This window comes from Oratosquilla oratoria, chromosome 21, assembly GCF_046742065.1.
Source record: "Oratosquilla oratoria isolate Oo_2021 chromosome 21, ASM4674206v1, whole genome shotgun sequence".
NCBI classification, from domain to species: domain Eukaryota; kingdom Metazoa; phylum Arthropoda; class Malacostraca; order Stomatopoda; family Squillidae; genus Oratosquilla; species Oratosquilla oratoria.
The window spans coordinates 54,798,809-54,816,367 of NC_134797.1; the positions used below are offsets into that span (position 1 = coordinate 54,798,809).

The 17,559-nt window shown below is 40.7% G+C and overlaps 1 protein-coding gene across 2 annotated transcripts in view; it reads right to left on the reverse strand.

Moving 5' to 3' along the window:
* The window catches only part of LOC143036943 (ras-related protein Rab-9A-like), a 72,795-nt gene that overhangs the window by 35,695 nt on the left and 19,541 nt on the right, over positions 1 to 17,559 (reverse strand). Inside the window, exon 1 of one of the 2 annotated variants that reach the window (XM_076204971.1) lies at positions 16,172 to 16,311. The exons of the other annotated variant lie outside the window; for it this stretch is intronic. Within the exon in view, the coding sequence (XP_076061086.1) occupies positions 16,172 to 16,173 (2 nt within the window). The 5' untranslated portion in view covers positions 16,174 to 16,311. Of the gene's footprint in view, positions 1 to 16,171; positions 16,312 to 17,559 lie in introns of those variants that run through there. 2 annotated transcript variants of the gene reach the window in all.

A 17,559-nucleotide genomic window follows, 5' to 3' on the forward strand; every position in this document is an offset into this window, starting at 1 on the left:
GGGTCTGCAATCATTCTATGGTGATGTGAGAGACAACAATAGTTGTTTCATTACCTGGCATGGCATTCTCCCGTTAATATAAGAATGAGGCGTGCATTTCTTCTTCTTCGAGCGCGCGCGCACACACACAAACATATGTTATATATATATATATATATATATATATATATATATATATATATATATATACACAGAAAAACCACCAAGGAAAATATTAAATTGATGACCGAGCGCTTTCGTTTATTTAGACATCTTGAGGTCGAAAACGCTCAGTCATCAAATCATTATTTTCCTTGGTGGTTTTCCTGCATATTTAGAATCATGAGTTCATGTGATTTCTCATGTATATACATACACAGACACACACGCACGTATACATCCATAAAATTGTATATATATATATTATATATATATATATATATATATATATATGCATACATCTCATCCCCTAAGATATACATAAAAAAATACAATTGTAAACAAACACATATTAATAACAAATATCCGCGTGGCTCTTTCCACTCCGCCTCTTGCCTTGACGCCATTCCCTTATATTCATCTCAGTACTCTATTCCATTATATACCAATGCACATTGGTAAAATTTTACTAATGACCCACTTTCAGAGAATAGGCAAAAGTAAAAAGATCCGCATATTTTGATCTCTATCTGTGATCCTCCTCAGCAGATAGTGATCGAAATATACGGATCTCTTTACTTTCGCCTATTCTTCTCCGAGATGGGTCTTACTATAATATATATATATATATATATATATATATTATATATATATACATACACATATATATACATATATATATATATACATATATATACATACATATATATATATACATACATACATATATACATACATATATATACATACATATATACATATATATACATACATATACATATATATATACATATATATACATACATATATACATATATATATACATACATATATACATATATACATATATATATACATACATATATACATATATATACATACATATACATACATACATACATATATACATACATATATACATACATATATACATATATATATATACATCCATATATACATATATATATATTCATACATATATACATACATATATAATATATATATACATACATATACATATATATATATATATATATATACATATATATATACATACATATATACATATATATATATATATAATTACCAAAATCAACTCCACTTCCCATCCATCCCTCCGCCCCTCCCATCACGAATTCTTTCAGAATCTATTCCTCACCGCATAGCCTTTACCGACTTTCAGTCAGGTGTTTGAAACCTCCGCTCTTCAAAGGTTCACATGAAGATTTCCACTGCCCCGACCACTCACTTAACCTCACCCGCCCGCCCTTCCAGCCTACAAGGCTTCAGTATTATCCCAATCTACATTAGCTCTTCTCACTGCAGGTCTTCGACGACCAAACCTAGTCGATGGCCTCGATCTGTCATTGCTGTACCCTTTGTCACTTCCTGTGACACCTCTACGGACCAGAGGCACGTAGCGTTCTTTTACGGTCCGTAGGGGGGTGACGTTTTCTGTGTAGTTTACTTGTGTTGTCCTTTTCATACATTACCTTCCTAGTTCTGGCTCACGATCTTCCGGTCCTGTAACGTTCTAGAAGAGGAACACTACGACTCTTACGAACACATATTGCAGTGTTGGCAGTCTTGACTTCACCCTGTGACACCCGCTCCTTTTAGGTACGCATGGTCAGGTGCCCGATGCACTAGGTCACGGCAAATTCATTCAGCCTAATCCCACTCAACCTTACGATCTCTTGTTAAACTGGTTCCCAATCAAATCTACTCCGCTGTTGTGTCTACTGTCGATGGGTTGGGATACTACTATTACAATCACATCTCCCCAACGAGCAATACCTGACGTCACAGCCCCCCCCCACGCCACCCTCCCCGTTATCACCTCTTTTATCTCACCTCTTCTCCTATCAGCTCCCGCCCGAGAATCTGTTGACTGAACTCATTAACTCCTATCAGTGCGGTTGGTGGCTTTCGCAATTCTAACTTTTATTATTGTTAAGAGACTTCATTCTGCTTAAGTGATTTGTCAATCACGCGCGAACTAATCGACCTGAACCTCGTTTTGCTCCGACCCTGAGTCGGATAAAATCGTCCGGTTTTGGCCTGAATAAAACATTCAAAGGTTCCCCACCGTAGCGTGGGCTCCAAGGGTTGGTCACACCTGTCCTCATTTGCCCAGTCGTGGCTGGGGACACACATATTCATTGATTTATGAGAAATTTTCTTGCATTTTTTTTCCAACCCAGTACGCATGAGGGGACGGAGAGGGGGGTGGGTCGCCGATTTAATGAAGCGGCCTTGCTGTGGATGTGCTGTGTCTTGCGGCACTGCTTCTGACCCAGGGCAGTGGACAAGATGCAGGTATGACCCGTCATCCAGGAGGTGCCAAGAAAAGAGAGAGGGAAGAGGGTAGAGGGGAGTGGAGTATGTAGGGGTTGAAATGGGTAGGAGTGGTTTCTATGCCTTTGTTTTTTGGCTACCTCCCGTGTAAGGGGGAAAAAGCCTTGGGTATATGTATGTATGTAGGCATGAGATACGTCTTAAGTGGTCTGAAATATGAATAAAAAATAGACAAATACAAACGGATACACTTTTACTACCTCCATCCATAACAATAATATATATAATAATAATAATAATAATAATAATAAAACACAAATAAATTACAAAGACAGTAACAAGCCAAAATAACAAGAAAACAAACATACAGTAATATATCACCGTGTCATCCTTTGTCCCCAGCAGGACCATCGACCTACCCCCTGGCACGGTCTGTGGTTTGCTGGCACCTCTATCTATGTGGGCAATCTCGTACGATCCCCCGGGCTATACCAATGATGTGTATAACTTCACATTACATCGTCAGTTATATACATAAGCAAAAGAGTATATTTTTGAGAAGATATATTCCAGTTTTGGCGTGTGTTGCCGGGGTTGTACTTTCTATTATGGTTCATCTTTTGAAAGTTTAGGATAGCGTTTCCCAACCTAGGGTGCTGAAATCAATTATAGGGGGTGCTGGGAAGTGATGCACACAAAAATCACCTTGATATATGTATCATTGATTACCCAGTTGTGCATATTTGACTTTTTTCATGCTATTTTATTTCCCTAGGGTGTTCTTATTTCTTCTACTAACAATATTGTCTATTTGTTTCAGTTCTAAGGAATTAAGAAAATAAATCATCAAGCAGTACACTTCACTTTCTTTTTATCCTTCTAATAACAAGTTAGGGGTGCTGGACTGCTTAGACATGACAACAGGGGGTGCTATGGTCGGAAAAGGTTGGGAAACGCTGGTTTAACATTTTTCCTAATCATTCTCATGGTGGCAGTTTTCCTTTCCTCCCCCACTTGTTGTTTGGGAAGTGGTTTTCGAGTTTTAAATCTAAACGTGACTTTCCGTTGCAATTATGTAAATTCAAATCGCGTTTAATAAATAGATTCTTTCAGTAAACTCCCTACTGCATCCCTGAAACAAAATAAAATATTTAAAATATTCACAAACCATGGAATGGCACCATTGTGAATATTAAACGGGTCACATGAAGAATTGTCACCCCCAGAACGCCCACCTGAAGAATCGTCACCCCCATGAGATCCCACATGAAGAATCGTCACTCCATGAAATCCCACACGAAGAATCGTCACCCCATGAGATCCCACATGGAAAATCGTCACCCCATGAAATCCCACATGAAGAATCGTCACCCCATGAGATCGCACCTGAAGAATCGTCACCCCCAGAACGCCTACCTGAAGAATCGTCACCCCATGAGATCCCACCTGAAGAATCGTCACCCCATGAAATCCCACATGAAGAATCGTCACCCCATGAAATCCCACATGAAGAATCGTCACCCCATGAGATCCCACATGGAAAATCGTCACCCCATGAAATCCCACATGAAGAATCGTCACCCCATGAGATAGCACCTATAGAATTGTCACCCCAGTACGCCGAATATCAACAGAGGAATAAATATTACGTTAGGTTAGGCTAGCTTAACTTAGGTTGAATGAGGATTATACTTAGTGTCATCCACTTATACAACCGAAGAATTGTAAACCCAGGATGGCCCACATGAAGAATTGTCACCCTAGGATAGCCCACATGAAGAATTGTCACCTTGTCGAAGACTGGGGTGACAATTCTTCATGTGATAACTGTTTACATAAAGGAAGAGGACGGGGAGTTGGTCCCGGCCTTCGTCCGTTCAAGTCACCAGCCAGTAATGAAAGTTCCAAGACAGATTCAGTCTTCCAGCAGCCTTCAACTTCCCCAGACGCAATTGCCACACGAAATGCAGAACAAATCATATTACATTCCTTTTCCGGAGAAGGATTAAAGGAGCATGCCGACAGGAGACCTTTTGGTCCATAACTACAGTAGGTCGGATGAAAAAAAAGTATATATATGTGTATATATATAATGGGCTGTGGAGTCGGAGTCGTGGAGTCGGAAGCAATTACAGTCACTGGAGTCGGAGTCGGTAAAAATATACCAACTCCGACTCCAGTTAAATTTACACTTTATAATGCCTTCGTTTAGTTTGTAGAGTTATGCAGTGCACACTCCTTATAAGTAGATGATATGATTTTTTTTTATTTATTTTTTTTATAAAATGTAATAAATCTCATCGTCTTATCTTCGTGGTCATTCCACTAAACCCCCAAAACTTCCTTGTGCAACGCTGGCTTTCAAATCTATACATAGAGCGATAAACATCCAAAGTATTACTTGAATAGATTAGATAAACATCCCCATTTTACACCTGTTGACACGCAGTCACGGGAGCTGTAATATTCCTGTCAAATTCCACTTGCGTCGTTTCCATCACTCCAACAGTTTGGTGGTTTCTCCCACTGCTGTGTTGCCAAACAGTAGGATAATTATGATTTCAACTGTAGACTAACGCAATAATACTATCTCTTCTCTCCTTTCCCCTTCTTTGTCCCCTCTATACTTTTTAACATTGAATTATTGAAATAAGGATATTTAAAGTTGAAAAAAAAAAAGTTTCACGTTTCAAACATGTTCAGCTATCTTGTATTGTACTCGTATCGATAAGATCGGTTCCAGAATCAGAGTAATGTCCATCGCAATAATCGTATAGCAGCACCAGTATGTAGTTATATCAAGAGGTACATTATAGAATCTTTATTTTACTGGATTTTCTTCAACATCCTTTCAAAAAATCTCTACTTCAGAAGAGGTCAAACATTGGAAAGCCACACTATAACATATATCTTTATTCTTTGATATAAACCAGTTATAATGATATAAGTCTACTCAAGATTGGAGCGTATGTGTGTTGTATAGGCTTTATAAAATATGTAGGCCATAATCAGTTAATTACATGAAGAGGAGTCGGAGTCGGAGGTTTTGTGTTCCGACTCCACAGCCCTGTATATATATATATACATACATATATATATATATATATATATATATATATATATATATATGTATATACATTACAAAGGATTACAAAGGCGGAGCATGCCGACAGGAGACCTTTTGATCCATATCTAGGTCGGATGCGAGAAAAAAATCATATTAATAATAAATAAATAAAAACTATGATAATGTAAATAACAAATAAAATACATAAATAAATGCATAGGTATAGTTAAATAAATGAATGAATAAATAAAATTATAATATAATAATAAATAAAATAAATAGGTAGAGTTAAATAATAAACAAATAGATGAATTGTAAATAATAAATTGACATAAATAATAATTGATAATTAAATCAAGGAAATAATAATAAACAAACATACAAATAACAACAAATAATACAAAATATCTTCACCGGGTTATGGATTGAACCAATGGCCGTGGGCGGTTCCCTGGGGGACGCGGATTGTCTAAAAAAGGACGAAGTGATTGAATATTGGACCTTCAATAATTTTGGTGTAAAGGGTAGGACCACAAATGCATGTTCTGGCGTGCGTGCGCACGTCCCTCGCTCATACCCCGCGCATACATACACACTCAGGTTTATTCGGCCATAAATTTGGGAAGGACCAGAAGAAGAAAGAGAAGAAGAAAAATAGGAAGATAAAGAAGGGGAAGAGGAAGAAGAAAAGAAGAAGAGGAAGAAGAAGAAAAAGACGAAGACAAAGACAAAGACGAAGAATAGGGATATATATATATATATATATATATATATATATATATATATATATATATATATATATATATATAGCGTGCAGGTAACACCTAGCCAATTACCAAGGCACACCCACAGCCAGACACCACGCTGGACACCCACCAGGCGACACCCACCTGGCCCAACCGCCGTTCCAGTTACCCGCCCCGCCCCACCCAGCAACAACACCACCACCATCGCAGGACGAATCCCAAAGCCACTTGCAACCTTAAAAAGAAAAAACACGTTCCCATGGACATCCAGAATCTATGAGCACGATGGAGGGGGAACAGAAACAGCAAGAGAAGGGACGGGGCGGGGGATGGGAGGAGGGGGGGGAAGGGAAGCAAGAGGGAATGACAGGACGAAGGAATGGGAGGAGTTGGGGAGAGGAGTGGGGAAGGGGAGGATTGGGAATGGGAAGGAGATGGGAAGGAGATGGGAGGAGTGGGGAAGGGGAGGATTGGGAATGGGAAGGAGATGGGAGGAGTGGGGAAGAGGAAGAGGGGGGAATGGGAGGAGAGGGAAGGGGGAGGCGAGGGAAGGGGGAGGCGAGGGAAGGGGGAGGCGGGGGAAGCGAGGGAAGGTGGAGGAGAGGGAAGGTGGAGGAGAGGGAAGGTGGAGGAGAGGGATGGGGGAGGAGGAGTGAAGGGATGGAGGGGGAGTGAGGGGGAGGGATGGAGGGGGAGTGAAGGGATGGGGGATGGAGGGGGAGGGAAGGAGGGGGAAGGAAAGTGGGGGAAGGGAAGGAGGGGGAAGGGAAGGAGGGGGAAGGGAAGGAGGGGGAAGGGAAAGAGGGGGAAGGGAAGGCGGGGGAAGGGAAGGGGAGGTGGGCAGAAGGAGTGAGAGGGAAGAAAAGGGTAGAGGAGAGGAGGAAAAGATAAAAAAAAAAGGAAAAGAGGAGGAGGAGGAACATGGAGAATGTAGAAAGGAAGGAGGGGGAGGGGGAGGAGGAGGGAGGAGGCTGACAATGAGGATGAGAACGAGGAGGGAGATAAGGAGTGGAGGATAACGAGGAGAATAAGGAGGGAAGATAAGGTCGAAAATGAGGGCGAGAGAACGAGGAGAGCGATAAGGAGGGAGATAACAAGAGGGATAAGGACAGAGATGGGGTTGGGGAGGAGGAGGAGGAAGAGGAAGGGAGGAGGAGGAGGAAGGAAGGAGGAGGAGGAAGGAGGAGGAGGAAGGAAGAAGGAGGAGGAAGGAAGGAGGAGGAGGAAGGGAGGTGGAGGAGGAAGGGAGGTGGAGGAGGAAGGAGGAGGAGGAGGAAGGGAGGAGGAGGAGGAAGGGAGGTGGAGGAGGAAGGGAGGAGGAGGAAGAGGATGAAGGGAGGAGGAGGAAGGGAGGACGAGTAGGGGAGGGGGAGGAGGAGTATGAGGGGGAGAGGAGGATGAGGAGGGGGGAGTAGGAGAGGAGATGGGGGAAGAGGAGGGGAGATGGGGAGAAGAAGGGAAGATGGGGAAGGAGAAATAGAGGAGGAGTTGGGGAGGGGAGGAGGAGCAGGGGAGGGGGATGAGGAGTAGAAGGGGGAGAGGGGGATGAGGAGGGGGAGAGGGGGATGAGGAGTAGGAGGGGGAGAGGGGGATGAGGAGTAGGAGGGGGAGAGGGGGATGAGGAGTAGGAGGGGGAGAGGGGGATGAGGAGGGGACGGAGGGGGATGAGGAGGGGACGGAGGGGGGAGGAGGGGAGGAGATGGGGAAAAGGAGGGAAGATGGGGAGGAGGGGAGGACGAGGAGGGGAGGAGGAGGACGTGGAGGGAAGGAGGTAGAGGAGAGGAGGAGGGTGGTGGAGATGAGGTGGGAGGATGAGGGGGGAAGAGGTTTGTGGTGTGTGTGTGTGTGTGTGTATGTATGTACGTTCGTTTGTATGTTGTGGTGTTGTTTTCCACTGTGTTGTAATCTGTGAGATTATGGTTACAGAGGAGGAGGAAGGGAGGGGAAAGAGGAGAGAAGGGGAGGAGATAGGGGAGGAGACAGGGGAGGACGAGGGCTAGAAGGGGAGGAGGGAGGTGGAGGAGGGGAAGAGGTGAGGTGGAGGAGGAGGAGGAGGAGGGAGGTAGATGGAAGGACGAAGAGGGGAGGAGGGAGGTGAAGTAGAAAGAGGAGGGTAGGAGGGGAGGATGTAGAGGAGAAGGGGAGTAGGAGGAAGAAGAGGGAAGGAGGAAAAGGAGGGGAGGAGGAGGAGGTGAGGAGGAAGGGGAAGTCTGGGGGATATGAAGAAGTACATCAATTCCTGAAGAAGTACATCAGCTCCTGAAGAAGTACATCAACTTCTGAAGTATTTCAGAAGCTAAAACAGCCGTAAGCCAGTGGTTCTCAACCTTTTCTGGCTTGAGGCAGGACCCTTGCCAAGCCTTTCAGAAGTCCCCGGCACCCTTATTAGAAAATCTAAATTCTAGTTTGTCACTATTTTGTTGATTCAACATCAGTGTAACAAAATTTAGTCTCTGGATAATATGAAAATACTCATCTTTACATTGATGTTGCTTTAGTGAACAAAAATGGATGACGTCTCGAGAGAGTCGGTAATACGAAAATTATTTTTGCCCTCAATTTTGGCGGCACACTCAGTGAGTTGATCTCACGGCACACTCTGGTGCCGCGGCACAACGGTTGGGAACCACTGCCGTAAGCGATGATTGGAAAAGAATAACAATGTTGCCTCAATATTCACTATGTCGAAAACCCGCAGCCCCGCAATGGCTGGCAACGGTCCTCAGGCCCTCCCGCAGATCTCTCTTGGGGAAAAAAAGAAAATGGACTCCTGTCTGTCATGTACTGGTACAGGATTCTGTCACATCGGCTGAAAGTGGTCAGGGGAGGAGACCATTCACCGGTTGTCAACTCTCCATGAGAGAAAAGGGTGCAAGAAATACAGTTAAGTTGATCTTTGGCCAAGTCCGGATACCGAGTGCCAGCCCCCCAGGGCAGCACCTCCTGATAAAGGTCAAGGGGGGATGGACGGGTTCTGAAAACGGGCGGCCCCGTCACTGGTCACTAGTTGGAGAATAAAGGACAAGATCTACAAGTATCATTTCTTTCATGCATATTACAATTACGTAAACAAAATTAGGTAACACACACACACACACACACACACACACACACACACACACACACACACAGCATTACCTATAGATCGGTCATATACGAGCTCCGAGCTCTCTTCCGGGAGTGAAATAGCTGTCGATCACGAGTCCAACCCGTGATCCAAAGACCATGGTTAATCACACACGCTATCTCATTGAGCAAAGGGACAGTAACGGCCAGGATAGGGCTCGATCTCAGACTTCCCGCATAAGAAGCCAGGACGCTACCACTATACCAGCAAACCGTGTCAGTGTATGTGTGTGTGGTGTTACTTAATTGCAATATACAGAATATGTTATGTTCGTAAGTTCCAGTCTTAAATTTAAATTCATGTAATCTGTCTGGACTGTTGATTTTTTAATCTAATTCACAAACTAATATATTTCTACGGAACACTATTCCTTCATGTCCTTCAAACATTCTATTTTTCTATGTATTTCTCTCTTTTTTTTTTTTTCTCTTTGATATTTTTTCATCCCAAATCAGTAAATCTTCTTTGCCAATATAGTTCACACCTTTCCTTGTTCTGAAAGTAGGAATCGGGTCATCAATACCAACTTGTGTAGTCTTTCTTTTTACGGTCTGTCGATCAGGTTTGGGGTCATTTTGTTTGCCTCTGCTTTTTCTTGTGGCTTTCCTATTGAGGAGTACATCACTAGTGTGTAGTACTAAAATGTGTGTGTGTGTGTGTGTGTGTGTGTGTGTGTGTGTGTGTGTGTGTTATGGTGTATCAGGCATTGAAGTTTGGGAGGCCTAATTATATGTGTGATATGCTCGTGGACTTCCGAATAGATAGTGATATAGCCTTGCGACACAGTATTGAAGTGAATAGGCTATTAGAGCCAAGGTTTGATAGAGAATCTGGGCGTAGAGCGTTTGTTAATAGTGCTCCCCGTCTCTATAATAGACTTCCTGAAAATGTTAAAATGGCTGAAACTACGACCATCTTCAAGAAGAGACTGAAAACACACTTCTTCACTGCTTCGTATGACTTGGAGAATGCAGTGATGAAATCAGATTTTGGACTTTAGATATTCTACGTGGGGGGCTTGGAGAGCCGTCATCGGCTGAAAGCCCCTAGAAGCCATCACCTAAGTAACCTAAGTAAGTGTGTGTGTATGTGTGTGCGCGCGTGTGTTTAGCGCGCGCGTGTGCGTGCACGCGTAAACATAAATGAATAGGTAGATAAATAAATAGGGGATTAAATATATAAATGAAAGAATAAATGGATTACAAAATACGTAAAACATACATAATCGACGCACGAATAAACGAATGAATTCATAATGGGCTAATTAACAAATAGAATGGAAAATATGAATAGATAACCTCAAAACAAGAAAAAAAAAATCTGGACAGAACGTTGCCACGATGCTTGTTTCTTTACCTGAACTCTAATTCAATTTGGCAACTCAACCTCTTCAGAAAATTACGGAAACCTTACAAAATTAGAAACATTTCGTAATAGCTCGTTGTTCTATTGTTTTTTGTGTTTTAGATAAATTATAATGAATGCTGTGGTGGCATATTCACCTTACAAAATAAGACACTCCTTTCGTAATAGGTCGTTCTTCTATTGTTTTTATATTATAGATAAATTATAAAGAATGTCGTGGTGGCATATTCACTCTCATTTATTTCGTGTCTCGATCTGGGGAAGTGGTTGGAATATGCAAATTTGTTCTATTAAGAACCCATGTTCCAAATTACGATAATTGGAGCTCCACATTGCCTTTTTAAATTCTACTTCTGGATCACATGAAGAATCGTCACCCCAGATTTCGACAGGGTGACAGTTCTTTATGTTGGATATCCTAGGGTGACAATTTTTCCGGTGGGCTATCCTAGGGTGACAATTCTTCATGTGGACTATCCTAGGGAGACAATTCTACATGTGGGCCATCCTGGGTATACGATTCTTCGGTCGTATAAGTTGATGACAATAAGCATAACCTTCATTCAACCTAACCTAATCTTTATTCCACTGTTGATATTTGGCGTACTGGGGTGACACTTCTTCAGGTGGGATTTCATGGGGTGGCGATTCTTCATGTGTCCTCTACTTTCTAACGGGGTGCTGATGAGGAATCCGTATTACGAGCTGTATGTGTCAGCATTGCTGTCAACGTGTTAGCAGCACTGGTGAGGCAGAAAGGCTGCCTTGTGTTCATCCTGTGTCGCCAACATAGCACGGGTTTCTTAGTCTGGACACTCGTGCTCCAAACAAGCTGGCAGCTTGATGTAAACATGTTGCCTACATGTGGACAACAAAAACACCCTTAACTCCCCCCACATACAAAATAATAATAATAATAATAATTAAATAAAACAAGGATGTGCTGCCTGACTACGGCCGCAGCCACCTTTGACCCACGTGCTAGGGCAGCCAACTATCAGATCCCGTCAGTACACACACTTAGGACTGACTCTGGGCCTACCATGTACATGGAAAAATTCGAAACCCGACGGCAACTTTTTTTTTTGTTTTTTTTTTCTTCCAGCTCACCTTCGTACTATGGAATTCTTTCGTGTCTTTGTGTGTACCTTTGGCCAAGACGGACACACACACAAAACCAGTTTTGTTTTCTTATCTACTGTTCTACCGTCCTTGATCTAAAGTCAGTATGTGCCCAAAATCAATGAAAACACGTCAATTACAATAATAACGAAATTATAATGATGAATAACAATAATATTAATGATAATGAATAACAATAACAGAGATAACGATAATAATAAATATAATAATAATGCGTCCTTCACAACAGGTGTCAAGACGATGACGTCACTAAAGAGAACAAACAACTAAACAAATAAAACGATTCTTTTCCTTAACAGACTTCCGCATACTCATGTGCCGGCGAGGCGACACCAGCCCGAGACTATGGCAGATGGGGGATCACGACCTGGCACTTTCTCCGCTCACACGCACAAGCACATATACACACCTCGTGGCGCTGCGGTTAGAGTTCTCGCCTGCCACTACGGAGGTCCGGATTCGACTCTGGCCAAGGGCTGAAATAATTTCAGTATCGCTGCACTGCGGGGTGTTACTCCAACTCTAGTGGGCGGGGAGTTGGATGTGTGTGTGTGTGTGTGTGTGTGTGTGTGTGTGTGTGTGTGCGTGTAAGGTCACAGTATTACCCATAGATCGGTCATACGAGCCCTGAGCTCTCTTTCGAAAGGGAAATAGCTGTCGATCACGAGTCCAACACGTGATCCAAAGACCACGGTGAATCACACACACACCTGACAACTCGGGTTTCTCAGGCTTGCAACTCATCTTAAATGGAACTAAATCCATCCCCTCAACCCCCGAGGGTAAGTCAATCTCAACCTCAGTTGACTAAAATCGTCTGGTATTGGTAAAAAAGTATTCTTCACAAAAAAGGCTTAAGAAGCGTTATCTGTTTCCTCACCTGTGGACTGCGTACACAAACGCACATGTAAACCAATCATGCGTACACACACTCCCCATTCGCGCACACATGACAAAACTTCATACATTTAAGGATTTGATCGATGCCAGAGAATTCTATTCAGCCCGATGGAACCACTTGGGCGCACTCTTAAATCCGATACACCCAAAAGACTCGAACCCGAGAGGAAACCACAGTTATCAATCGACAGTTTGTGTAAAAAGTCACGATACTTCATGTGGAATCGAGGGTTTATCTGAAACTTTGCCTGTCGTCACGAATAATTGTTATTTTTTTAAGTTATAGAATATCAGTGTACGAGTCAAACTGTAACTATCTCTTGTAAATAATCTAAATGTATGTCTATGCGGCCTATATTGGTATCTTGACAGTCTATACCAGCGTTTCTCAACCTTAAGGTTCCCCGGAATCCTAAGGTTTCCGCGAGAACAAGTGAGAGAAGCTAATGCACTTTTGCTTTATTTAATTTCATATACGTAATATAATTAAACACGCACGACATATTCTTGGTTATTGCAATATAAACATCATCCTATCTAACCTATTATTACGATGAAAATAAAATGAGAAAGATATGGTATATATATATATATATATCAGATAATTTTATGACCGTCGCGCAAGGATTCGAACCTGCGCTGTACATAACGACAAGAGGCCCCCATGACTGCCTCCTTAGACCGGTTTAGCGGTCTAAGGCGGCAGTCATGGGGGCCTCTTGTCGTCATGTACAGCGCAGGTTCGAATCCTTGCGCGACGGTCATAAAATTATCTGATTAATGTCGCTGTCCACTAGCGAATTTCTCGTATATATATATATATATATATATATATATATTTTTTTTTTTCTTTCTTTTTATTTTTATTTTTTGCGCAGGGGTTCCTTGAGACATGCAATTTATTTTAAAGGTTACGCAAGGGTAAAAAGGTTGAGAAACGCTGATCTATACCATTAACCACATATGCATAATAGCTTTAATTTCACTACTCACTACAAGTATTCTTGAACCTCGTCCTACAGAAATTCTTGCGGACGCTTCTGTCATAAACCCAGGTGTTGAGGTGCTTTTGTGACAAACTCGACGTTTGGGTCGATTTCGATCGGTGTCGGACGCTAGTTATTAAGTACACTATCACAATAATGATATATAATTCACACACATACACATTTTCTGTATATTTCCAACACAAGTTTTTCAAACATTTCTGAGTAATTACAGTATAAGCTCAGACATAAATGTAAGTCACACTGAGACACGTTCTTGTAGAAATATAATCTAGTCGGTCACCCAATCTACACGTAAATTAGTTCACAAGTTCTGGTAGCCCTATGTCGACACTCTAACTCTCTCTCTGATCCTCTCTTTCTGTCTCTTTTTTTTTTCCTCTCTTATGAAAAAGTCGACTCAAAGTTATCCATTTCTATGTTCCTCTATTCTTTCTTCTTCCTGACTTTGTATCGTCTACTTTGTCACCAAATTACTTTATTACATTTAAATTAAGATACATTATTTCTGATTAGCTTGTCTGACCTCTGTTATACTTTAAATTCAATTTTATTCTAACTTCTGATTTTAGTATTCTGAGTTCTGCACCTTCCATATCTCTTCACAGCTTATACTTCTGGTGAATGACAAGCTTAAAACTTCATCACTTATTGTTCCTTCACACCTTTATTATCTCTGAGACCCATATTTCTGAGTGCGGGTTTCTCTTCTTTAACAATATATATATATATATATATATATATATAATATATATATGTATATTTCTAAACAGAAATGTAGTAGCACATTTGCAAATGACACAGAGGAAACCCACAGTCAGAGAAAATAAACTTCGAATAAAGAAGAATCCTATATTTCGGCTATCCCTTCGGCTATCCCTTCTCTTCTCTGTAGCTTATAAGTCCCCTCTGTACTCTGTCTTATGTACTTTCCTGAAGAGGGCTACAGTTGATAGCCGAAATATAGGATTCTTCTTTATTCGAAGTTTATTTTCTCCGAATGTGGGTTTCCTGTGTGTCATATATATATATATATATATATATATTATATATATATATATATATATATATATATATATATATATATATATATATATATATATATATATATATATATATTATATATATATATATATATATATATATATTATATATATATATATATATATATATATATGTGTGCAAAATAACCACAGAAGGGAAACTTGTAGACAGTAAGTACTTTCGTACATTACATCCCCTTATGGTTGCCACCTGATACATCTAACACAACTCTGTATCTCTGTCATTTAGTCTGAAGATGTAATATACGAAAGTACTTACTGTCTGCAGTTTCCCTTCTCCTGTGGTTATATTGCATTTTTGTATCACGGTGCTGTGATTGCTTGCATATATATAAATATATATATTATATATATATATATATATATATATATATATATATATATATATATATATACAGTATATACCTCTTAACCACAAATTTATAAACACAAGACACCTCCCTAGACAAATGACCTTCTACAACTGGGATTCGCAACCTGGGGTAAATCTACCTGCCCATGGTGGAGAATAGCATGACACGGGGTAAATATATCATACCTGAAAACTGTATCAATTCTTTTATGTGCTATACCTGGCTCGCCACTTTTGTTTCCGCGTATGGAATGTATATTTTCTGTTTTGACCAAAGTTTATTTTATGCAGAGCCTTACCATTAAAGATGACTTACTATTGTTGTTTATGTGGCTTCTCTATCCCTCTCTCTCTCTCTCTTGCACACACACTCATGCACATTATATATATATATATAATATAATATATATATATATATATATATATATATAATATATATAATATATATGCACACACAAACACAAACACACACACACATATATATATATATACAAGTCACTCGTATGTACAGCACACATACATATCCCTCATACCTACAAAAATATAAACCACTCACCCCGTTGGGTGGATAATTAATTACTGCCTAATTTTTAATGCACTCGGTACTATCTGAACTAAAACCATGAACCCCTACGGACCAGAGTAGCGTATCATTATTGTTCCTTCTTTCTATCGCCGCGTCTTCGGTGCGAAAATGTTGTTACGGACAGAAGCGCTGGTCGTCGTTGGCGACAAATGATGATGATGATGATGATGATGATACACCTTTCGTCCACAAATAAACTAATGCATGCACTAATACGCGCCTTACATATGTAGGTATACACACGACATACATATACATTTATATATTTCGTATATACACAATTATACATCTGCATGCATACACACAACTATATATATATACACTCAAATACAAACATCCTATGTATAAAAAAATCAAAATAATAAAAGAAAAACCTACATATTGGTGATTGTAACTGGTAAGCAATCTTCTCTGCCAGGTCTCCAGCAAGGAGCAAGAGGGGCCCATGAATGAGCACTATAACTCCAGGACTAGGGATTCACAGCGCCCACTGTCCACCACAGCAAACACAGCACTAGCCCTCCCCCGCTTCTTCCCACGCGCTCTCCCGAAGACGTCTGCGCGCGCAGCTTGATCTTCAGAGAACTGCGCACGCGCGTTTGAACTATGAGCGCTTTCGTCCGTACTGAGTGACGAGCGCACCTCAAGAGCCGACAGTCATGCAAACTTACCCGCGCCCCCACACATGCATATTTACACCTCGTGGCGCAGTGGTTAGAGTTACCGGCTACCACTACGGTTGTCCGGGTTCCAATCCCGTCCAGGGCTGAAAAAAATTCAGTATCATTGCGCTGGGTCGTTACTTCAACTCTCGTGGACGGGTGTGTGCCTGCGCGTAAGGTCACAGCATTACCCGGAGATCGGTCATATATGAGCTCTCTTCCGGGAGGGAACTAGCTGTCGATCACGAGTCCAGCACGTGACCCAAGACCATGGTGAATCACACACACGAAGGTGCATGTCATGTCTTCCAGTAAAGTGTGTACTGTACACGAACATATTTGAGACAGTTTCGTATGATCGAGCCCTCTTCCTCGTCAGAACAGGACGATGTGTCGTATCGTTTTCCATAAAACAAACTAATGCATTCGCACGCATATTTAGTTATATATGGAGTAGCTCTCTCAACATATCATTTTTCTTTATCATATTGATGTGTTATTTAAGATATACTCAGTTTTTATATTATTTTTTTTATTACACTGATGTATAATCTAAGATATACTTACATACTTTTGATAGTTATTTCTCTTTATTATACTGAAGTATAATTCAAGATATACTTACATAGTTTTGATCGAAAGTATGCAATGATTCATTTAGTGTACAACGACGATTGTTTCAATTTCCGCAAATGAATAACGAATTTTAACGGATCGGAGAAAATGAAACCCATTGTATGGCGACATTTCAATCCAATAAGCAGTTATTGCCACATAAGTGTTATCAGTCTCGATATAATTAATGATAAGAGATTCAATATGTATATATTCGATATGGTTAACCAGTACCCTTTTCTGATGTGTTTGTATTCATTTATACTTAACTCTCGCTAGGCGGTTTTATTTGTCGAAAAGAAACTCATTACTCCTGTACGCACGAGCGCATAATGTTCCTCAAAAGGAACACAGCAAAAAAAATTAAAAATTCATTATACATGAGTTATACGTGAAAACTTAATTAATTTTCGGTAATATGTAACAAAACGTTTTCTATTATATATATATATATATATATATATATATATATATATATATATATGAAAG